This window comes from Mchenga conophoros, linkage group LG18 (genome assembly GCF_057382185.1).
Source record: "Mchenga conophoros isolate Kocher_MC1m ecotype Shallow Benthic linkage group LG18, M_conophoros_male_GT1.1, whole genome shotgun sequence".
NCBI classification, from domain to species: domain Eukaryota; kingdom Metazoa; phylum Chordata; class Actinopteri; order Cichliformes; family Cichlidae; genus Mchenga; species Mchenga conophoros.
The window spans coordinates 20,513,096-20,537,111 of record NC_140543.1 but is presented as its reverse complement, the minus strand read 5'-3'; the positions used below and the strand labels follow the sequence as shown (position 1 = coordinate 20,537,111).

Below are 24,016 nucleotides of genomic sequence, written 5' to 3'. Positions count from 1 at the left end.
GCAACCACCAAAGCTCCACCTGCTGGTGAAGCTGCAGAAAGGCTGTTAAATGAACCACTGAGGTGGGATTATTCCCTGCCTCCAAATCCTTTGCAAACACTAGATTACCATATTTACACATTACAATAATTGTGGAAAGGTTTTGGCTTTTTTAAAATCCGGGGTCTTACCATAGATTTTACTGTTTATTAGAAATTTATGTCAGAACGCTTATGAATGTTAGCATAACCAGTCAGACAGCAACACAGATGAGGTCTGCTGTTATGTTTACACATTGCCATACAGCTATTTCATCTCCATGGTTACTAACAACACCGGCTAGTCTGAAGAATCGCTCAATACTTGACTACCACTGCGGCAAGTAGGTGGTGTTTTATTGTCGTGCTGTCTTCAGCTTATCTTCATATCTTCATAGACTATGTATAGAGGTGTTTGTTTTCACCAACTGTCAGCTTTATCTGTCTTTTTTCCCTCCTTAAATGATGACTGCTTTTATATATGTAAAAAATATATTAGACGTATTATACTTGGGTGTGTATGTGCTAGGAATAAGTTTTGATTCCTGGTAGCACATGAGACTAGCTCATTGAGCTGAGGATGGATTGTTTTATCTTGGGATAAAGACACTAAACACAGTCAAGACAAAAAGATGAAGTCCAGCTTTTCCTGCAAGTCTGTTCAAAGTACTAAAATATCTCCTACATGTACATTGACTGGTCACTTTATTAGATTGGTGGATCTTCTTTTGGCTTCAAAACTGCCTTGACTCTTCTTGGCACAGAGACAACAAGGTGCTGGAATCATTCCTCGGATAATTTGGTCCATGTTGATATGATAGCATCACACAGTTGCTGCAGATTTGTCAGCTGAATCCCTGATTGCACCACATCCCAAAGGCCCTCTACTGGACTAAATCACCCTTTATAACCATTCTATTGTTCAGTTTGAACTTCAGCAGGTTATCTTGACCACATCCACATTGGCTGGTTAGATGTAAGCGGTTGAACAGGAATACCTAATGAAGTGGCCAGTGAGTGTATATTTATAAATACATACCAACACTGTTAACAGTTCTCTTATTCAGACTTCTGTGTTTCATTAAATGGCACTGCTACATTAGCTCGTGATCTACTCCATGTTCCAGACGACCATATAAGACCTTGATTGGTTTCACATGGTCATATAATAATCTTGATATTATTATATGGATTAATATCTCACTCTTTCTAAAATCATTGAATGTTTCCTTTTATTTGTCATTTTTTCTCTTTGTCTGGTAAGAGGATGCGATGCAGTTGCCCAAAACCTGTCAGTGACCCACCCACCTATTGTATCAGAGCTGCGGGAGTTCTGAGGTACAATCGTGAGTCTGACAATCACAGGATGAATTTAACAACTTTTCCCCAAAGGGTAATAATAAATTAAAAGTCAAATATCTCCTTACTTTTTAAGGAAGGAAGCAAGGTGTTACAGATAATGTTACTCTGATAAAAAAAAAATGTTATTCAGTCCCAGACAGAATACCCAGCACAATGTGAGTACTGTGGGGAAAAGGCTCATCCTCTACTTGTTCTAACATGGGTACATAATCCTGAGGTGAGGCAGATTGTAAATGGTCAAGTCAAAATCCCTAAATTCACCTATTGTACTACATGACCTCCTTACCCCCTCCTCTGTGTCCATCACAGACCCACTTCTGTTGTGCTCAGCGGCGGCAGCTATGTCAAATCCTGGTGAAGCAGAGACTTTTGTTTGAGGAGCGATCTAACCTAACCTTTGGTAATCTAACTTCAAAAGACCAGATGGAAATTCTGTATCACAAATCCAGAGAGAGTGAAGCTTACCACAAGTTTATGAAAGGCTTTCTGAGAAAACCTAGGTACACTTTTGTATGATTTTGCATGAAAATGCCTGTAAACAGAATGAAAGTAGGAACAGAAATATGACTCAAATAATGTGCAAAATTAATATGAGTAGCACTTATTTTGTATTTTTTCATAGAATACAATCAAGAGAATCTACAATCTACGGTGGTTACCCAGTTAATCTGCTTGCAGGGAAGACCTGTGAGTAGTTAGCAACATTCACACTGGAAGCCTGAAACTTTTGCATACAGTCATAATAAACAGACAGACAGACAGGTAACTGCATCTTGATTTTATAAAGCTCTGTGAAACTAACGCAGTCTATTTTGCTATTGTTTAGCTTTCTCTGCACCAGGGGTCTTCAGGTTAAGACTCTCACATGCTCCAGGAAAGGGGACAACGTATTGCAGTAGCACAAGTGAAAAATGCTTAAAAATGGAAGAGGAGGAGGTGTTGCTCCCTTTTTATGATTGGAAACCAGTTCAGTTTGGCATATGTAATCATCAGGTAACATGCAAATTAATATTACTTCTATTTTTCATGACCCACAGAGCTTGTTTTGTCTTATTATATTGTAAATATATGACGTTTTTCCAACACAGAGGTTTCATTTATGTTTGAATAGAGGCCTCAGACAGCTGCATTACACACTAATACAATGCCCCCATGTGGTCACACTGTGTCTACATAATACATTGAACCCAAAACCTTCACAAATGCAAGACTTTATTATTACGCTAAATAGTATTATTATTTATAAAGAGAAACTACTCAGTTTTAGTATCGTAAACTAGTAAAGCTGGGTAAAAAGGCCAAAAGACAATCAAAATGACCCTGCAGAGGCTGACGAGTTTAGACATTGAAAGAGAACTTGAATGTAGAGGTAAATTTGCAATAAAGCAACCCTCCCACTTCTTTCAAACTCCACACTATTAGGTTATAAGAATAATAATTGTTTTTTAAAAATAATTTTTCAAAAGTCCATGTTATTGTGTGCAAAATAGAATTTCTAGACATGATAATTTCTTCTTTTGAACTTTATCTGTATTCACAGGTGGGGTCTGGAGTTTTACAGAAATTTTATTCCAGTGGCATCACATTCCTTACCATGTTCCCTGGTGGCTCTGCTCAGGTCTTGTATCCTCTCAGATTTGATCAGATTGATCATGAGACTTTGTGGAAGTGATTTAAAAATGCACAATTTAAACATTAAAGAAATCCAGTGAATTCCAGTTGAATTGAATATCCTCTATAGTCAGTGTTCCTGTCCTTACCAGCTTGGTTACAGTTATCCCTCTGGCCTCTTGGCTGTACTTATCGTCGTCACTGAACACAATGGAAGAGTTTGTATAGTGTATGACGACGTCAGTGCCCCTAATCAACAAATCAGAGCTATATTCCAGTCTGATGGCAGAGCGACATGCTATCACACCAATGGAAACATATGGTAGATAGCATTTTTTTTTTTTATATTTACCATTTATTAAATATTGCCTCTTTAAATTATATTATTAGCCCTATAGTTGTTGTCATAGAGGTTGCTGTCAAAAAATGTTTTTGTCTATGGGGTGTAAATGTGATATTTAAAATTTGCACAGGTGAGCATAAATACATAATGGCAATGAGCTACAGTCCATTTATATGCATGTATTTTTTCTGTACTCGCATTGCAGGCTGTCCTTGAACATGTCTGGTGGCCGATGCTTAAACAATGCAGGCAATGTAACTTGTAAGTGGAGCTGGGGTACTCCCACACCCCTGCAGCCCATCTTTCTGTCCCTCAACAAAACTGTTGGAGTTCGAGTCCTGGGGAACAAACAAGTGTTTGTTTCCTTCTTGGCAGGCAGGCAACAGGCTAAGTTCAGTGTGGGTACCTGCTGCACTCAGGTAAGACTGAAGCACTGTGCAACTAGTCTGCACATTGTGAACTGGCTATTTTATAGAATTAAACATATGACAAAACATAAGGGCTAAAATGGAAAAACAAAAATTGGAAAATATGTTCATTTTGAGTATGACACTGGAATAAGTCTAAAAGTTTGGATATGGGTATGCATTACTACCAGTTTTCTGATGTCTTTCTTTATGAAAGCAAATATTTTAACATTTAACTACACAGAGGGTTTAAATGATTTGCAAAATGACTGTAACAAATGCTAAAGTGCTTCATTAATGTGAAAAATCTTTGATTAGGGTGAATACGTGCATACTTCAGGTTCATCGCTCTCTAAAGACGAGCTGCTGGCATTGGCAGCCAAAATCAGGATCCACGCAGCAATTCAGCATCTTCACCAGTACCTGACGACGCCCTTACATCCCCAAAAACTTAAGACTACACCAGCCCATCACTTACAGGTTACTGCTCAAAGGCTCCTGAAAGTCAGTGACGATGTAATGATGAATGACAGTGACAAAGCCTTCATCCTCAAGTGCCTTCAGGATTGTTGATGTATATGTAATATTGGAACATGATGACAGTGACTGGAAAAAAAAAAAAAAAAAAAAAAAAAAGCAAAGCTGGAAAAACATTTTGCATGTCTCATTTTTTTGACTTTAGTTACCAGAAAACGAAAGGAGAAAAAAAAACAAAAAAAAAACCATTTTATGTACTAGCACCTGAGTGCCAGCATGTCGATATATAGAGATAATCCTTATAGCATGCTTGGCTGAATCAGTATTTTCTCATTTTTAAGGCCAGACTTACCTTTATTTTAAATTCAATTTAAATGGAGCCCAGTTTCACAAAGAGAATATCAAGTAAAGGTATTATACAATTAACCCAATAAATGACTTTCATTACTCCTTGTCTAAATAAAGTCATCTGTTGCACATTAACCACTTTATTTCTTTTAGGCTGGTCTTGTAGTTGTTTTTTTTGTTTTTTAATTTCTCCTCTCTTTTGCCTTGTAATATAAAATCAGTGTAGAGCTTCCCAAAGATTAGATAATCAGGTTGTTACTCCAGATATTTCATACCATTGCATAGTATACCCACAGTAAATTATAAGCCTGATGACAACAGATGCGTTAGTATGTCAACTCAACACCACACCGCAGTTTCAGAGTTAAATAGTTAACAATATGTTTTATTAATCTTCTTAGTTTCCTCCAAGGTTTGTAAATATAAAAATTCAGAAATCATACCAACAGGTTCCCAATGTTATTTTCACAACAGTGATGACAGACTTTTAAGTGCTGCAAATTTCTACACGGTAAACTACTTGATAAACAAATTTCTACATTTGGCTCAGTGGTACAAATGACACATTGTTTCTTTTTTTCCCCACAGAGATCAAATTATATTCAAATAGTTAAAGACTACAAGAACCAATGTTAACTCTCTCCTTATGGGCTCACTAATATCACCTGGATGAACTCTGTAGTAGTATGAATAGTACAAGAAAATGACAAAATGGCCAGCACTGTTGCCATGGATCCCACTCTGGCGTCAGGGGCGGGTCATCTCTAAGGGGCGCAGTGAAGAGTGATGGGGACATCCAGTCTGTGCTAGCAGTGTTCCTGCCTTCAGCGCAGACGTTCATAAACATCACCTCACAGCCCAGTGAGAAACCCACCTCAGACCTAGAAGGGCAGAGAAAGGAGCAGGCCAAATTAAAAAGCATAAACCTTCACTTTAGTAGAAGTGACTCCAAAACAAACAAACAAAAAAAGTCTTTGTCACACGACTGTACTTACATGGATGGGCTTTTAGCTTCAGCTAGGAATTGAACAATAAGGTTATGAATGGTGGTGGTGCCTTGCGTTCATGTGAACGTTCATCTTCATTTCATTATCCAGGATTTGCACAAGCTGCTGCATGGAGGGCAGGTGACCTGACTCCAATTTGGACCACACTGGTACATCTATAAAAGAATATTTTCATTTTAATTTGTGGGCTAGATTTTGTTCCATCATCTCAAGTTTATGAATGTTATTGCAAGAAAAATGAAATAAAGTCAAATCCACTGGGCACTAAGTACGTGCTAGAATAACACTCACCATTTAATGTGATTTCAAACGCTCCTGTTGACATTAACTGGTTTTCAATCATGTTGCTGAGGAAGAACACCATCATGCAGGCATAAATCTGATGGAGAGGAAAGATTTCTTTTATTTAAACAGAGTCTGCAATGTTCAGTGAGCAGAAATTAGAACAAAAACCCCACAGGATAAAAGTGTAGTAACAGGTTAGCATGTAGCTGCTTTAAAATATGACGTTCATGCCATCCGTTAGTGTAGCGGTCCCCAACCTTTTTTTGCGCCACGGACCGGTTTATGCCCGACAATATTTTCACGGACCGGCCTTTAAGGTGTCGCGGATAACTACAACAAAATAAAACTAGTACCGGTACCGAAAAAAAAGAAGATTTATTCATAACACACGTGAAAACATCCAGGAAAACCGAGTTAATGATAAAAACGATAACAAAATGACGCTGAAAACCGATAAAAATCCTGAAAACCATACATTTCACACCTGAGCCTCAACTCTCGCGGCCCGGTACCAAACGACTCACGGACCGGCACCGGTCCGAGGGTTGGGGACCGCTGCGTTAGTGCAATTCAGTAGTCACTCTCAGTGGAGTAACACTTGCCAATATGTTAACATTGTGAAGTATATGGCTATTTCTCAAAATAAATACATTTTAAATCCAAGTAACATATGGGCTCCTGCAGTTATGCCGTTAAGACTTTACTGCAGGTCTAAGTTTTGTTTTATTTGTTACCCGTCTGCAGTTCGCATGACAGGGACTGACAGAGTTGTGCATGCCTGTTTTTGACGCACACTCTTGAGCAGCTCTCCCCATATTGGCTGATGAGATTACAGTGCAGTAGGATTACACAACAACAAATGACAGGGCCTGGCACAGTCATTAAAACCAGATTTCTGCTCTCAAGCCAGCTGATTTAGTGATAGCAGTCTAGATTCATGTTAAATATCATGCGAAAGGATTCCATGCATATACCAAAAGCAGCTTTAAAATCAAACACATACTCAGTGGAAGAAAAACTTAAGATAGTCTTTGTTATCAAACATATGTGGCTTAGAAGCAATTTTAAAAGAACAAATTCACTAGCAAAACCAGCCCAAACCAAAATGAATAAGTCTTTATTGTGTATTTAAAGGCAAGAGTTGCTGTTATGCGCTTGGGTTTCAATGGCACAAAAATAGTTTTTAATCTTTTTCAGCCTTCTGTTAAAATGCAAGAATGACCATTATTGCAGGAAGGCTTTTGGGATTTGCCAGGTCTCTAACCCTGGGGATAACAAATCCAAGCCAAACAATACTTAACAAAACAACCAGAAGCCACCAAATGAAGAGCTAATGAAATCCTGCGGGTTTTAGTTGTACTTGGCAGCCTGTAAGTAAACGGAAACTAGAGCCCACCTTTCTTCATTTCTACATGCTACCCACGCCTGTGCTATCTGCAATAACTTGCCAAAACAACGTGCAGCTCCATCTACTGAAAAGCCAGAGTCTGCCGTCTAACACGCTGTTACACATAAAAACACTACAGTAAAAACGTTCCCATAAGGACACAGTTTTGATTCCAGGAAACCTTACCTTATTTCCTTGGCCCCATTCCCACATTCCGGGGGCTTGCATACCAAAGAGAGCGAATGGGTCCCTGCCGATGATAATCAGCCCAATCACCAGCAGTTTGAAAACAGACAGGAAGGAAGCAACGTGTCTGTGGAAACAAAACAAAAATATGTTTAGATATGGATTTGAATACAGCTCTTATACGTGATAGCATAAAGCAGACAGAGCTTGTTACTGAAGTAAAATCTCTCCAAAATCTTTAGTTTTACATTGTGAGACATTGAAAACAATGGTTAAAGACTCTGAGGGGGCTTGATACCATCTCCATTTCTTTTGCACAGCTTTTCTCGTGTGTATTCATTAGAAGCCCAGAAAAATACCTAAGAGTCTCAGTAACACCACACCTTAACTACAACACCTGGGACTGCTACACAAATACATCTCACATGTAATACAAATACAATCCAATTCTCCAGGCAATGATTCCTCAAAATGCCACAGACTAATTATTCAGAAACCAAGTTATAGTCCATCTAAAACGGTAAACACAAAGAAACTGTTCCATAGCAACTAGAATACAATGAGAAAGATTTCATGTGTTATTTATAAGTTCTCTTTTGAACTTTATTATCATAAGTCACAGTGCTGATTGTTGTACAGATGGACTTGTTGGTTTAGCTAAATACCTAATGTTCTGATGCAAGTCTTGATGCATGCTCAATCATCCAGGTAAGTAAATCCCAAAAAGTTGATTCTGTTCATCTGGATGTAGTGTTTTCAGTGGGAGAAACATTTCATCACTCATCCAAGTGACTTCTTCAGTCTCAGCTGACTGCAGGTTTCCCCAACCTTATAAACAGTGCATTGCATTGCATTATAACTGAAACCAGCCCACTGATTGAATAATGGGCTGTTAGGTCAGTTCCTTGATCATTAATATGCTGGTTTTAGTTACTATGCATTTACGCATGTCATATTGCCTGGTACTTTTTTTAGTAAATACTTGACCAGGGGTCTAAGCGATCCGAGCAGGTACTAAAATGTGACATCATCAGACTGCATGCCACCGATTGGCTGGTCAGTAGCATCACTTATCTCGTTCACAAAAATCAAAATCTGGAAATGAGAGAAACTGCTACAAAAACAACGCTGTGTTTCCAGAGTCTAGCGTTCACATCGTGGGATGCTCAGATGTGGTGCTATGACTAGGGATGGGTATTGATAAGATTTTCACGATTTCGATTCCATTTTCGATTCTGTTTAACGATTCGATTCTTTTTTTAAAAAAAAAAAAAAAAAGGAGAACACTAAGGTCGAATAGCTTAGAACTTTTTATATCTTCTCTTTGAACAAGATAAAAATTTAGGAGTAACATGGCCTTACAAACCCAACAGTGACATCTTAAGAGATCCAGCCTACGGCTCTTCAATGGGGTGTCACAGGGTCCCCAGGACATTTAAAAAAAAAAAAAGTAAAATAATAAAATAAATATTCTTCTGTAGCAATAACAAAGTATAACATAAATTATTCTGTAGCAATTACACAAGAATATCCAGTAATGTTCCTGCCTACAATTAAACACATTCACTTACCATCTGCTGTGGCAAATGGGTGCAAGCCTTTTACCACAATCTTAGCCACTGCTCTGTGACATTCGTCTATCCTGGCCTGAAAGGAGATGTTAACGGTAGACTGCAGCGAGAACTGCCAGCATCTGAGCCAGACTGTCTGTCTGTCTCTCTCATCATGATCACCTAAATGCGCAGTAATGGCAGGTTTTGTAATAAGGCAGATCGCGCTAACATAATATGCACTGTTAGTTGATTATTTACCTGCCACATTAACGGGAGAGGACGTGCAAACGTTACCGCTGCTGCTGGGTCCGAAGCGGAATTAAAAACACGACATTCATTTAAGGTTATCGCGTGTTTTGTGAGCTTTTCCATATTCGTAGTGTTTCCTCCCTTAAATGAAATGTCTACTTTGCAAGTATTGCAAGTTGCCCTGTTGTCATCTGTTCTCATAAAGTATAATCAAACTTTTGAGCGTTTGAGCCGCCATGTTTCCTGCCAGGTAAATGACGCTCCGCAACGTGGTGACGTCATTCGGGGCGACTGGAATCGATAAGGGAATCGTTTAAAAAAAAAAAGGCAAACAACTCCAAGGAATTTAAACAGTGGGAACCGGTTCTCAACAAGAACCGGTTTTCGATACCCATCCCTAGCTATGACGACAGTCACGTGTGTTAGGTACCACTGCTTTGTAATAGAAAACCAGTTGATCCAAGTCTAGGTGTGGTAATCCATGGCCAGTAGGTACTAATGGAAAAGGGGCTTAGGTACCAAAGTACTTGGTACTACAACCCAATGGAAAGTCCTTGAAAATGAGTTGAGCCATGGCGAGCTAATCTTAGTAGGTACGAGTGGAAAAGGGCTATAAGAAATATGGGAAGTGGTGGATTTGGTCATTTGGAACAGATTTTTCATTACCCTCCCAAGTTAAGGCTACATTACTATTAACTAATACCTAATAGACCATTACGTATGTCATATAATCCTACACCATAACAAAGCTATACATTTTTAAAAACTGAAGGAAAAAAAGTGCATGTCCCCACCCACCCATTTACATTTCAGAAGATTTCTGACTTCATTTATGTTGTTTCTTTCTTTTGTTTCTTTTTTTTTAAATCTTTATAGTTTTTAAACTTCTATGTCTGTAGCTTTTTGACCTGTTATATCTTGTGAAACAAATTTATCTGTAATGCTGACCCTGCATTAACTTAAAATGTGACAAATAAAACTAAAACACTAAAATAGTATGACATTCCACTTAATTTACATTTAAATACTTTAGCTGAAACCATCACATCCATGCCTGTACTGTATACACCAAGGAAGGTATGCAACTTCAGCCCCATGGCCTGAAAATTTAAGCAATTAAGGAATGCATCACAGTTGTTTGGATTTCCTGCAGAGAGTACCCATTTAACATCTTTAAAACTTGGGAATGCAAAATGAAGTAAGCTGGAGTAAAATTAGCCCAGTTCATCTAACAATTTATCTATTGCTGACATTTCGATTTGATTTGTAGACATTTTCTTCATTGGAGTGATTTTAGGACACTGGATCAAAACATCTTTAAAAAGGACAGCAGTTTAAGCAGTGTCTACCAAAACTACCAGACACCAATCCATGGCCAGATATGTTCGTGCTTGAGAATTTCACTTCCTTAGACAAATCACGGCTAATCCCAGGGAGCTTTCAGCCCACTTTAATAAGGCTCGACGTAATCCACTTGTAACAAGGCAGGCAATCTTTCGCTCTCGCTTACCGATACATGGGAACAGGAAGATAGTTCTCCCCTTCAATGCGGATGTCTGGGTACCGCTGGTACAAGGCCTGCGTGTACTCCTCAAACACCCGCTTGTATCCTCAGGAAATGCTGTGGGGAGAAACAAGGACACTGCTAGAAAGCCGAGCACAGTCTAAAGTCAAAACAGGACAGGCTAACAAAGGTTACGTTGATGATTTAGCACGAAGATTTGAATTTTAAACTTCTCTGTTGGTCATTTACTCAAAAGTTTTATATGTGACTTGGCAGCAGCGCGTTATCATACATGAAAGCTGCATGTTCACCTTTGTGGGCTGTGTTTGCTTTAGTGACTAGCTTATTTACATTGCAAACGTGGCCTTAAAAAAATACTTTCCTCGTACACAAACGTCAAACAAAGTGAGAGTTTTCAGGTTAGCACACCGCCTCCTGGTCAGGTTAATATTTAGAGTAGTTAGTGGACTAATTTGCCTAAAATCTCCAAGTCTATCAGCGAAAACAATATGTTAAATTTACCAACAATAACTGCAGACCAGTTATTTTACTGTAATCTGGGGGGAAAAAAATCCTGTCGTCGTAGCGTAACAATGATAACACATTAACATAACCTACACACAGTAGACGGTTTATTAAAGGTTTAACAGCGGATGTGGAAGCCATGTTTTCCACCAAATGTTTACGAAAAAAGTGCAAAAAATTATCGACTTCCAGAAAATGATTTCAGTAGAGCTTTTGACAACTGTTTATTTATTCAGTTTGAACAACCCGGAGCGTTGTTATTTCCTAACAAACATCCGGTAAATTAACCTCCTATCGGCGAGCGTTTATTTTAGGCCTGCGACACTGTTAGCCGGGGGCTAGCGTGCAATGACTCGCCAGTTTTTTGGCTCATTTGCTTACCAGATTTGAAACCTGAGAAGAGGTCCAGTGGCAAACTGCATCTTCATTTTCTTTATGCCGCTGCTGTCACCAGCCGTGGCACAGCACAGGGAAAACACCCCCAAAACCAGGAGCGAGAACCGTATCCACTTCATGGCTATCCTCTTCGACGGTCTCTTCCTTAACCCGTCGTACGCAGGCAGGTTAATCTGTACATTTCGCTTCTGGTTGGTCCCTCCTTTTCCTCTTCATCCAATCGCAGGTTTTAACTAGTACTGGTTTCATCTTTAGCACCACCTCCCGCTCTGGCAGTTCAACTGATTGACAGAGCCTTTGGGCTAATAAAATATAACAACATGGATCACCCCATCTTAACCTCCTAAGACCCGAACTCTTCTACGGCATGCATTTTTAATTTCTCTTTGATATTTGGGCATATTGGGGCCCAATGAACGTAAAACCAAAGAATTACCACATTTTCTTTACCTTATTTTTGTTAAGAAAAATAAGAGCCCCATATGAGGATATTCGTTTAAAATTTTGATAGAACAGTAGCAGTATATAACCTTGTAAGTGGAAATCAGGCCCCTGTAAAGCAAAATTGAGTATTTTGGTCTAAATAACCCAAAATGTGATGTCCACATATGTGGATGCCAGGTCCTAGGAGGTTAAAGATGGGATATTTCCTTAGTGGGTGTTTTGATAATAGTGTTGCAGCTGATCGGATACCTACTAAGGCCATATGGAGCAACACTTACACTGGCAAAATTCATGGAGTCATTGTGCACCATCATTCCCCCTTTTGAGATCAAAGTCTCATTATAGGATAGGGGCCATCAAAATGTTATATTGATTTTAAGTTAGCCTTCCCTCACAGGGGCCAAGTCAAATAATAGAAGCAAAATATTCTATAGCAGCTATTTGCTTTTACAAAAACCAAAAACAGCCAGAAACCATCAACTTAGTCATTCAATTATTTATAATTATTTATACAGAGCCACATCTGACCAAGAATAAATCAATTCTGTTGAAATTTCAAATCTGAATCATAGTTTTGAAAGAGGTGAACTATGTTCACCTATGATGCAGAAAAGAAATCATACTGCATTCTTAGTGGTGGTATAATTTATTTAATGAGGTGCATAGACAACTTCAATGACCAATTCCATCAAGAATGAGCCCTCCAAAACTTGTCTCGATTTTTTAATGTACATGTATCCAATTCTGCACTAGAAATGAGCTGTCTGCCTAAAATATAAAATCACATATTTAATGAATAGTGTTCAAAAACATTTTATTGAATACACAGAAGTTAATACAATGAAACAAATATAGTAAGAACAAAACACAATTTTCTAATAAAACAGCTCGTTACTCAGAAGAGAAGGTTTTCTGCTTGATTTAGTGATTCAGCCTCGCTGATCGCTCCTGATCCACAGCAGACTGCAAAGCCATCACTGTCTCTGTGGATGAAACAAATGAATGTAAAGCACACCAAAGTAAATCCTTTCTTAATCCTTTGTCAGGCTATACATTTAATTTTGACAAAACAAGATGACTGTTTGGCATCTATGCATTTTTCTCCCAATCTCACCCTGAAAATAATGACTAAATACAGCAGGAAAGTGTTTAGAGAGGTCACATTTGGAAACGGTTTTTCTTTCTATAGTAACAAAATTCTTTTTACAAGCCCTAGGTATTGCCCCCTGGTGGCCATTAAAAAGAATAGAATTTTAAGACAGAGTCTACACCTTTATTTAAAACAAAAAAACAAAAGAAAAAAGGCTGGAGCTGTGTTAGAAGGGGTAAAGTTTTGTGTAATGAGCAAGCAGATTTAGTACATTACATTAACAAAACAAATCAAGCAATATTTTGGTTGGTACAAACCCAATAACTTTTTGGAATGATCAACCAGATTGGAGAGTCCTTCCTCGATGTTGTATGAGATTTGGCCCATTTCTTGTACGAGGTCACCTCCCCTCTGAGTAGAAAAAAATAAAAAATAGGCGAAATTACTAATTTAAAAAAATAAAATGACATTGTAACTTGAATCCTGGGAAAAAACATACAAAGTTAGGAAAACTCTACCTTGAGCTCTGAATAAACTTTCTCCTCCAGCTCAGCCACCTGAGATATGGCATCATACACACCGGTATCCAAAACTGATTCCTACATCACAAAAAGAGTGACAAGTTAAATCTGAGAAACTTCCACACAGGTTATAACTGGATTCATGCTGTGCAAGCTTACCTCTTCTGAGGAGCTATTCATTGGCTCCTGTGTCTTAGGTGCTTCACTGGCTTTGGAATTGCCATTAAGTTCCTTCACTCTGCAGAAAATGTTTCAAGCTTCATCATACAATAAGGCGACTGAGAATTCCCATTAGAAAAAAAAAAAAAACAAGCCCACAGATTCAGAGCTTCATATGCTAAATACATACCTGTCAGCATAGCGCAATGTGTTCATTGTATATTCACATGAGGTCATACCTGGAGACACCATAGCAATCTGTGAAACAAAGAAAAATTTTTATTTGATGTGGATTTCAAAATATCCAATGCTGAGAGGAAGTCAAATTTGGTGTGGTAACATACCATGCAGGTCCTGGACTTCTCTCCAATGAAAGAATCCCTGAGGACTTTGGTCAAAGTGCTCATTCGGAAAGGAATGTGATCACTGTTCTTTCCCAGTGAACGGATACACTCCTACAGGATACAAGAGAGGAAACAACAGCGTTTTGAGTTGCTGTGCATACATATTTAATGGAGAGAAAACAAAGTACTTCTGCCTTTTAATCAGCCATCGCTTACCTTGAGAGCCAGAAGGCTGCGGTTGATCTCGGCAGTCTCAACTAAAGTACTCCGGTCATTGCTGCTGACATCTGTACCACGCTCATTGCCAGCCAAATCGATCAGTGAAAACTTGCCGTGCAGCGTGGTAGCACGGTCATTGCGCCGAAGAACAATTTGAAGGATTGCATGAGAGCGGGATGAGTTGGCATTGGCTGAGGTTTGGCCCGACGTTCTGGAAAAGACAGTGAGATTCTAACTTAGAGTTTGCCTACCTACGGTACACTAATGGGTAATTAATACGTTTTTGTGCCCTTTCAGCCACAAAGAAAAATGCACAAGGAAACATCAAACACATTCTTGATACTAAACTACCTGCATGAACTGCCAATCTGTATCATCTTGATGACCTCCTCTGCTGAGGTCACATAGACCTCTTCGAGGCCGACCACCTGAACCTGTTGTCGTTCATCTTCCAAAACACGCAGCTTGGCCTTCTTATGCAGCAGGTCATACACCTAAATAAAAATAAATAAATAAAGGTCTAGTTTGCTATATGGATTAATTGAACACGTGGATTCAATAGATATCTTCTGAGTGAAGGGTGTTCCCTTCACGTCTTCCTACCTTGCCGTTGTAAATCTCAAAGAAGCTGACGTAGGCAGAGAGATCCAAATTAGCATACCTCCTGTGGTGGAGGTAGGCAAAAACATCCTGGGCTAGAAGTGAATAGACTCAAATTATGACAAAGTCTGTTTTTTGTACAAAATCCAGTTGTTTCATTTAAGGTCCTACCTGCTAATGCGTAGATGCCTTTAGCACTGTTCTGCTGCTTCCCTGTGAAATCACCTCCCATTGTCTTAAAAACAAATAAAGACTTTGAATAAATTCCACATTTGCAAAATTGTGCTTCAACCCCCCCCCCCCCAAAAAAAAAAAAAAAAAAAAAACAAAACAAAAAAAAAACCCCCTCAAAATCTTAGATCAAGTGGAGACTTACATGAGTCTTACCACTTCCTGTCTGGCCATAGGCAAAACATGTTGCCATACCACCTTCAAAAATGGACTGGACTAAAGGTTTAGCTGTGAACCTAAAAGGAAAATGAGAATTTTAGTCATCATAACATTAACAGGAAAATTACAGCATGTATAAAAGTATACATCGAGTCTCCATTGTACTGGTTAATGTCCCAGTTGAAAAAGCTAAGTTAGAAAATGTACAATCAGAGCCACTGTTGGCTTAAAGGAAAAATTAGGTAGTTACTTGTAGACAAGTTCATTGGTGGCGGTCTCATCAAAGGAGTAGTCAAAGTGGAAGACTTGATTGTCCAAGTACTTGGTGAGGTCCACCTTGTGTTTTGGCTCATGGACCAGTAACGCACCTTTCCCAGGTACAGACACCACATCAATCTCCTTTTTATTAATCTCTACAATACACAAGAGTATCAGAGTTAGTGTATAAACATGGCAACTGTTTTCTCTCCCTCAATTACTCCTTTATATTCAGATGATAGAATAGAGAATCTACAAATTATTCCTGACCTACCCTGCTTGTTAAAGGGCCGCTTGCGAACACACACACAAATCCTTTGGGGCTGAATCTTAAAAAAAGGCAAGAGATGTGCAGAGAAATGACTGTGCTACAGTTTGCAAAGCTACAATAAAACTTTCTGGATGGAACATTGTAAGTCCATGTTCAAACCTACCGTTTCAGTAGTTGATAAGGGTGTGATTTCCAAAGTCGCTCTGAAATCCTGAATCATCTCAAAGAACTTCTGGTTGGGCCGGGAACCTTCCAGAAACTATAAAGACAAGCAAACAAAAGGTACTGTAACAAAATGAGGAGTAGTTTTGCTCATGTTTAAAACAATTTACATAAAAAAAAATAATAATAATAATAATAAAAATGGTTGAAGAAATCTTTCACCTTTCCCCTCTTGGTTTGCATATCTGGGGGCTTTACAACACAAGAGAGCCTTTTATTGCCTTTGTTCAACTCCACGGGAGCCACAGATTTCCTCCTGCCTGAAACGTGAAAAACCAAACAAACAATATACACACTGAATATACACACACACACTGAAATAAATAAATAAATGAGATGTTAACACCTAATACCAATAAAATGGTAAGGTTACATACCTTTAACTGTGGATGGAGGAGGCATTTTCTCAGGTTCATCATTTTGCTTTATGGCCTCAGGAACAAAAGGCTGCAAAGTCGCTGGTTGTGTATCATTCTTTTTACGCTGCTGATTCGGAATTACTAGATGACAAAAAACAAATATAATTCAGATTTAACAGAAGGAAAAGACCAAAATATTTCTTCATACATTTAAAGTACTCAGAAACTTATTCAAATACATTTTAACAGGTACATGATATGACTTTGTACCCTGCAGATAACCAAATGAATATGGCATGGTCACCAACAACAACATGTTGTTAAATGAAACGGATGTGGCTCTGTTATGATTTTTTAAAATGCGTTATGCATTTTAAAAAATCTTTTTGTTTTCTGTTTTAAATGAATAAGTAAATCACAACCAACCAGAGTTTTTGAGGACTGGTGATGGTGGGGGCTCGGGATGTATGGTTTCTGGGTTAGCTGAAAAGGATTCTATAGCTGAGACTGGTCCTTGAACAGAACCTGGAGCCTGAAACATACACGTCTGCCGAGCCTGGGACCGAGTAGCAACTGAAAGTGACACAAAACCAAGTCAAACTGCTGAAATATGCGTTTATGCAATTCAGACTGATTATTACCAGCATTATTGATCTGGATTAAGACAGCCACTACTGGTATAATGGAGGAGAAGGAGGAGGAGGAGAAGGAGAAGAAGAAGAAGAAGAAGAAAAAAAAAAAAAAAAAGCTGTATGAGGCTGTGTGGCAAAACACAAGTGACACCAACAGTAAATTCACCACTTATTTTTCTAAAAACAGAACAACCAAATTAGACATCCACAGTGGTAGAAAAGTGTGTTTTAAGTGAATAACAAAGATATGAAAACACTAATGTGCTGGTCATTAAAATGGTTCTAAGTCCTAAAAAAAGGACTTAGAGGCCACTGTACATGCACTGTTTATTCTCCAATGAACTGATCAACCAGTGATAACAATCAGCGGTCCTTATTTCTCAACAGGCAGAATTTAAGGACGAAGAGACAAAAAAACAAAACAAAAAACAACCCCCAACCCCCCCCCCCCCCAAAACAAACAAACAAAAAAAAAAACCATTGCTGCATATGCATATACAATCACCCAACACCTAAGTGTGTTTGATTTGCATCCCTTGTGCGTTATTATTAATCTAATGTACATCTAAAATCTGGGAGCAGAGGTCAGCTCTTGCAGGACTGTCACTCCTCGCCCTTGCACCCATAACAGGACAGATTTGCTTTAACAAAAAACATGCACGCCGTGCCGACCTGACTCTTCAGTTCTTGTGACTGCCGTAGTAGAAGCTTTTGGAAGGAAAGAAGCCATTAGGCAAGAGTACTTAACATTTACACCTGACACACACAGAGAATCAATATTTACATACAGGAGGCAGGTGCAGGAATCCTAGAGGAGCGCAGTCGACCCTCGTATTTCTACAGAATAAAAACAGAAAGAAAACTGTATAATGCTCAGTCCAGTCAGCCACTTAACTCCCTCATAAGAAGCACCGTGTACTTATGTGTAATATAAGTTATTAGAAGATCATTCTGTATGTAGTTACATCAAACAGTATAAAAGCAGGGGGAGATTTTTAAATCCAGATGATGTATTTAAAAATCATCTGGCGTTTATCACTTATAAAACAAACAAAAATGCTCAATTTGAATTAATCCACTGTCTTAAGGTCATCAACGTGTGGAGTAGAGCATTGCTTCAGGTTTGCTCACAGGAAGTGTTCATTTACAACTACAGTTGAGTTCCTTTTGGATTACACCTCATACAGCATAAGGCTTCTACTGAACATTCAAATTCAACTCACATGCACCCTTACCTGAAATAAGGGTCAACTTAATGTCACAGGAGAGGCTACACAAGGAAGCAGGATCATCTAACCTTGCTGTCATCTGGTGACTGACAGCAAGGTTAATGTAATAAATTATGAGAAAAAACAATGTAGGCTAGCACTTACCTTTTCTGGAACACGAGTCGGTGGGTCAGGAGTTGAGCTTGTGATTGAATTTATAGGGTCCAAAACCTCTGGATTGAGTATACATAACTCACTTAGATCAATCTAAAACACAGAAGAAGAAGCAGACTCAGCATATAGGATATGTTAATGTATACTTGGTTGATATCACCTCAGTTACGACATTACTGACCCCCTTTCCACGGCACATGTTCCTCTCATGCCACTCAACCATAACTGTGGACTTGTCAACGGATTTCACGGTGGCCGAATGGACTCGACCTAGTTCACGTACATAAAAAAGCATGCCTGAGTTAAACTCACCGTACACAGGAAGTACAAAAACACATAATACGAACGGATTTAATGCAACATGAGCTCACCATCACTGCGGCTGATCTGGACAGAGAGTCCAACGAGAAGTCGGGACAGGCTGTTCTCCATGATAGCGCCTTCTTAAAAAGCTGAAAATAATGAAGGTAACGTTAGCGTATTAAGTATCCAACTCATTCTCTACCAGTTGTGCTGTCGTCGCTGTGAAAATATGCCGCCTTTTCATGGAAACGTAAAGTTTGATAAAACCAAACCGTCAGTTGTTTCCATTTGTTTGTTTTTAGTTTCTTTCAAGATAAAAATCACACTTACCTTTCACCCGTACCAAACTCAACAGCGCCCAGAATTTAAACTGGCGTTATTTCCGAGTATTTAAGAATCTGATTGGTCTTCGTCATTTCATAGAGTCCGGCGTTCTTCTTCTACGGATTTATAGGTGGTATTTAAATTGATGTTACACTGCCACTCATCGGACAAGTTAGGAAGAACCGCTACAGTTGTGCAAATCTAAGAATTAAAGTTAAAGTTACCAAATACTCGTCACTGATATTTATCCTGAACTCAACTAAATTTTATTTTCTAAACCTTAACTGAAACTGAAAATAAACATGATATAAAATCATTATACAACCAGCAATGGTTTAGCAATATATTTCTGCATGACTTTATCTGTCTCACATATCAGTTGTAGCCCTTTGATTTACAACATTGTTTTGGTTCATTTCCCCCCCCAGGCATTTCTTACACACTTAATCAGTTAATCAGGCTGAGATCTGGACTTTGACTGGGGTCATTGCAACACATTTGTTCTTTTCTTTTTCTGCTATTCTCGTGTAGATTTGGTGCTGTGTTTGGGATCATTGTCCTGCTGTATGCTGTAATTTTGGCAAACCTTTAGCTTGTCATTGCTTCACATTTGACTCTAGAATACAGAGGAGGTCGTGATCAACTTAGTGACTGCCCTAGTCCTGTGGCTGCAAACCAAGCCTTACTCATCACCCCTCCATCACTGTGCATTGCAATTGTTGTGAGATGTTTGTCCTGATATGCTGTGTTTGGTTTTCAGTGTGCATTATGACCAAAAATCACCACTTTGGTCTTTTCTGTCCAACAGACATTGTTCCACAACTCTTGTGGTTTGTTGAGATGCAACTTTGGGAAAGTCGTGTTGCTGTGTTCTTTTTAGAGAGAATAGACTTTCCCCTTTCAAATCTTCCAGACAAACCTTATTTGTTCAGTATTTTTCTAATCGCAGTTTAACATTTAACATCCTAACGGAGGACTGTAAAGTCTGAAATGTAGCTTTTGGATTTTTTGCAGTTTCTGTGAGCATTGCATGACCTTGACCTTGGGATGAATTTCCTGAGATGTCCGCTCTTGGGAAGATTGTAACATTGTGTTAACACACACCTGAATGCTCCAGACCAGCAAAGTACCAAAACCCCTATTTTCATAGTTTGGTCACACTTGCAGATGCTTAATTAACGACACATGCATTTGATTGGCAGCACCTGGCTGTTACTTACCCTCATAATTCCTTTGGAAAGAGTAGGAGTGTAGTTAGTTTTGACAGGACTGTATCTACTTATTTGGTAGAAAGTCCAGACTACTCCCACTCGCTTCAAATGTAGCAGTGCAGCCTAGAGTTTAACTCGCTACAGATCACTATGAGATGTGACATTAAAAATAATGACAGAAAACAGACCGATGCATTTCTCAGAATTCACATTTGCCACATTATGGAGTAATTAGACTTTCAGCAATACAACATTGCACTATGACACAGTGATTTTGTTATCTTAACATGAACAGGCTAACAACTGTTTACATGTAGATCACATAAAACACTGTTCTGTGCAAGATTTTATTTTAAATTTTGAAATACTTTTTAGATCATAGGAATATTACCAATGAAACCTAAACAACAAATTTAGAGACATTACAAGTACAGACTTTAGTCCTGTTTTCCATAGTCCAATGGCAGCCATGCCGATATTGGACTATTGATTTGGCACAAAATATAATAAAAATGCTGCAAACAAATATAATTGCAGCTTTTTTCAGTGGGAGGCTATTTTTAATAGGGTAGGGGCATTATCATGACATCACTGAAACCAAACAGGCCTCTTTTAATATTACATTTATAGATATTCCAGTCCGTGAACACATCCCTGATCATTCCACAGTGATCCCCAAATGTGCTAAAAGCTGATCTAATTGGCCTATTGCATTTCATGCTTGCGACCACAAGAATCCAGTGTTTATCCACACGCTGCCTCTCTTCTCACACTCACTGCAAACCAGGCACAACATTTCAGTCCTCCGTGACATCAACAATCAGGGACAGCTGGAGAATGACCCATAATGCAGTTCAGCCTTGCCTTCAGTGTGGGAGGCTTCCCATTTTTTTCTCTTTTCTTTTTCACCCCTTAGCCTCCCCACTACGTGCCCACACCCTCTCAATTTTCAAACCTCCTAACTATACACAAGCTAGACTTATGTATACACATTCTCCACGAGCGAACGCTGACACATGACAAATCAAAGCTCTAATAAACAGCTTGCGCTGAACAATTTCCCCACCACCACCAAAGGACGAAAAATAAACAAATCCCTGTCGGTTGAGCATCCAGGCCATTTGGTAGGTCTGTCTGTTGATGACTGGGTGGCCCAGGGCTGCTTGGTGTGAGGCCTGGGATGGAGCCACAACTGTTTCCTGTGGGCAGTCCAACCCCCAGAACCTCTCCACAACTGGCTTAGTGGGTGGTATTCCCCTCCTCCCTTTTTTTTCCCTCTCATCCCCTAAACCTCTAGACCCTCCTTTCCCTCCTCTCCTTTCCAAGCAGTTCTCCTTCCCCCTTTTCCTCCCCTTACTCTGTCAGTCCATCCATTCTCACAGCCATAGTCCTCAGCTCAACACTTCCCCAGTGGCCTCAAGTGGACCGAGTAAGATAAGAAAAAATGTAAAGAAACCTTGTCTCTGTGTGCACTTAGTCCAAGTATGCCCTCATCATTTACATAAAGCTAAAAACTGTCACAAAGGTGTGATTTTTGCCTGATTACAAAAACATTTGGGGGGGTTAGTAAAGTATCACACATCCTCATCCACATTTTCTTCTTTTTAACATATATATTTAAAGCTATAACACATTGTTTCTCTTTTTCAAGCTTTAAACTACAAAATAAACCATGAACCAGCTGACAGTGCACATCATTAAAATGTTCTTTGAATTGACTCACTCGGTGATGATGTTTTATCACTTCACATGTGTCTGTCCCAAAACTGAGCATGAGCTCTTGTAAATGCACATCCTGTTATACACAGGCTAGGTCACGGGAATGTGAAATAATGTAACAAAACAGTAGCATCTGTGGCTTTATGCTTTTGTTATTTTCATATACCTTTGTGCGTGTTTATTCAGATTTTTCTCATGACTTTGTGACTGTTGCGGAGAATGTCTCGCACATGTTGCAGAGACTTCAGGGTGGGCTTTCCCTTCAAGCAGCCAGCTCTGTTCCACATTTGTTTGTTCATACTGATAAGGGTTCAATACTTGGCTGAAAAACACTAGAAAAAAACAAACTGAAAATTGGGTTTTTGAGTTCAAGTCTCCTCTTTTAAACACCAAAGTTGGCCTCAACACTGTCACGCCACGCAAAGATCACAGTTGCCGAAAGGACACAGCGGCATTTTTAGGTGCTGGCTTCACAGCGTCGATTGTTGGTGGTGTTTGATCCGAAGAAGAACGCAGTCTTGTATCTGTTGGCCCTGTCACTGTTTAACCGCTCCCCTTTTTTCCACCCGTCCAAAAGCATATTTTCTCAGTGTAAAGAAAATTGGCGGAGGCCGTAGCTCTGTTCCTCTATACAGACTAAATAAACATGCACATGCATACTGTACGTGAGCTGAGCACACTTATAAACCACCCAGGAAGGCTGACAGATGAGGAGAGGAGCAGTGAGAGAAACAGAGAAGGAAAAACTGAACTACTTTTTCATATTCTTTCTTTTTTGTATGGTATTAATAGCAATAATAATTCTGTAACCCTTGCCAAACCTAACACTAATATGAAATTAGGTCTTTAGAATAAGTTTAGCATTTGGGTGTAAGCTGTCGGCGAGCATTAGTCAGTTTTTCCCTAAATATGAAGCGGACTTTAATTCTGTGTCAGCCCTATAGTGATGCTGAAATACTGACCAATGAGGCAGTTCGTAGTGGGCATGTGATTTGCTATAATCATGTCTGTAATGTGTGGTTTTATCAAATGGTTTTCATCTTTTTTATCTTTCTAAGATAAAAACCCTAAATATATAGGGTCTGTATTGCATTTTACAACATGACCAGCAGAGAGCAATATAACTACAAACAGAACTGACAGCATGCAGTCAGGTACAGCTAACTGTGGGATTTGAAATAAAAGTGCTGACAGGACTCAAGATCCAGTATTAGAATGCAGGTTTTCTTCTTTTCCATAGCATAGCTTTGGGTTGGTACGTGCTGTTCCATAACTGAACCCACTGCGCATCCAGCAGGGAATTAAATCTTCTCAAGCCAGAGAGCTAAACGTGCAACTGGAACATTCACTCATTAAAGCATGTTCGTATTCCTGGCATGTGGAGATCCAGTAAATAATGCCAGTGACCCTTTTTTTCTTTCTTTCCATGCCATTATTTTAAAAAAGTAAGTACTAAATTTTCTCTTCAGCCACATCATTTCAAGCTTTGGAGTCATTCACTGAGGACTTCACTCACCTTTGAACTTGTGAGTGCAGCCAGACAAAGTTCTATTTTTTCCCCACTGCTCGCAAATGCATATCTGTTTCTTCAGCAATAATTTTATTTATTTATTTTGGCTCAGAAGTAAACAATGGTTCATGCAGTACCTGCAATTACAGTAACACTATGGGCATGTGTTTTCGGCCTGTACATTAATGTAATTATCATTTTTATACCTAAAGTTAAAAATGCAATTAATAGAATCATTATTATGGGCACAGAAAACTGGCTTTTTGTTAATGATTAGCCAGCAGTGTATGTTATATACACTGCTGGCTAATATTACAGATCCACTAGAATCTAGTCAGCACACTCAGTAAGATAAATATTTAAATAAACTAAAGCCAAGATTGATGACAGTGTTGGCACAG

General features: G+C 38.9%; 3 protein-coding genes across 5 annotated transcripts; 1 reads left to right on the top strand and 2 right to left on the bottom strand.

Moving 5' to 3' along the window:
• Window positions 1-4,391, top strand: LOC146553650 (uncharacterized). 2 transcript variants are annotated; one of them, XM_085253895.1, is made up of 10 exons: window positions 1-361; window positions 1,284-1,410; window positions 1,510-1,596; window positions 1,689-1,879; window positions 2,002-2,066; window positions 2,206-2,372; window positions 2,920-2,997; window positions 3,143-3,312; window positions 3,539-3,752; window positions 4,059-4,391. In XM_085253895.1, the coding sequence occupies exons 1-10, from the start codon at window positions 213-215 to the stop codon at window positions 4,311-4,313; spliced, it is 1,503 nt and encodes a 500-aa protein (XP_085110021.1). In that variant the 5' UTR covers window positions 1-212; the 3' UTR covers window positions 4,314-4,391. The 2 variants fall into 2 exon arrangements, with proteins under 2 accessions (XP_085110021.1, XP_085110022.1); XM_085253896.1 differs by having other exon boundaries at window positions 2-361; window positions 2,920-3,002; window positions 3,154-3,312.
• A 530-nt stretch (window positions 4,392-4,921) lies between these two features.
• On the bottom strand, window positions 4,922-11,830 carry selenot1a (selenoprotein T, 1a). The gene is made up of 6 exons (XM_085253898.1): window positions 11,643-11,830; window positions 10,743-10,853; window positions 7,431-7,557; window positions 5,864-5,951; window positions 5,561-5,727; window positions 4,922-5,446 (listed from the first exon to the last, which is right to left on the bottom strand). Exons 1-5 carry the CDS (start codon window positions 11,774-11,776, stop codon window positions 5,603-5,605), a joined length of 585 nt encoding a protein of 194 aa, XP_085110024.1. The 5' UTR covers window positions 11,777-11,830; the 3' UTR covers window positions 4,922-5,446; window positions 5,561-5,602.
• Window positions 11,831-12,898: 1,068 nt separating this feature from the next.
• On the bottom strand, window positions 12,899-19,307 carry kif2c (kinesin family member 2C). Of its 2 annotated transcripts, XM_085255214.1 has the most exons (23): window positions 19,182-19,307; window positions 18,920-19,000; window positions 18,730-18,818; window positions 18,540-18,641; window positions 17,955-18,003; window positions 17,839-17,874; window positions 16,961-17,107; window positions 16,553-16,675; window positions 16,338-16,435; window positions 16,117-16,212; window positions 15,957-16,011; window positions 15,675-15,837; window positions 15,411-15,501; window positions 15,206-15,269; window positions 15,038-15,129; window positions 14,786-14,928; window positions 14,432-14,645; window positions 14,216-14,326; window positions 14,062-14,129; window positions 13,872-13,950; window positions 13,710-13,790; window positions 13,509-13,602; window positions 12,899-13,084 (listed from the first exon to the last, which is right to left on the bottom strand). In XM_085255214.1, exons 2-23 carry the CDS (start codon window positions 18,978-18,980, stop codon window positions 13,023-13,025), a joined length of 2,118 nt encoding a protein of 705 aa, XP_085111340.1. In that variant the 5' UTR covers window positions 18,981-19,000; window positions 19,182-19,307; the 3' UTR covers window positions 12,899-13,022. The 2 variants fall into 2 exon arrangements, with proteins under 2 accessions (XP_085111340.1, XP_085111341.1); XM_085255215.1 differs by lacking the exon at window positions 17,839-17,874.
• Between the last annotated feature and the right edge of the window lie 4,709 nt (window positions 19,308-24,016).

Coding starts and splice junctions, on each gene's coding strand:
- LOC146553650 (XM_085253895.1), top strand. CDS start 213: ATGAATGTTAGCATAACCAGTCAGACAGCAACACAGATGAGGTCTGCT. Junction 1,411..1,509: donor TAACAACTTTTCCCCAAAGG/GTAATAATAAAT, acceptor AATGTTATTCAG/TCCCAGACAGAATACCCAGC. Junction 3,313..3,538: donor CACACCAATGGAAACATATG/GTAGATAGCATT, acceptor CTCGCATTGCAG/GCTGTCCTTGAACATGTCTG.
- kif2c (XM_085255214.1), bottom strand. CDS start 18,980: ATGGAGAACAGCCTGTCCCGACTTCTCGTTGGACTCTCTGTCCAGATC. Junction 16,012..16,116: donor CCTTATCAACTACTGAAACG/GTAGGTTTGAAC, acceptor CCTTTTTTTAAG/ATTCAGCCCCAAAGGATTTG. Junction 14,929..15,037: donor TTGAGATTTACAACGGCAAG/GTAGGAAGACGT, acceptor ATTTTTATTTAG/GTGTATGACCTGCTGCATAA.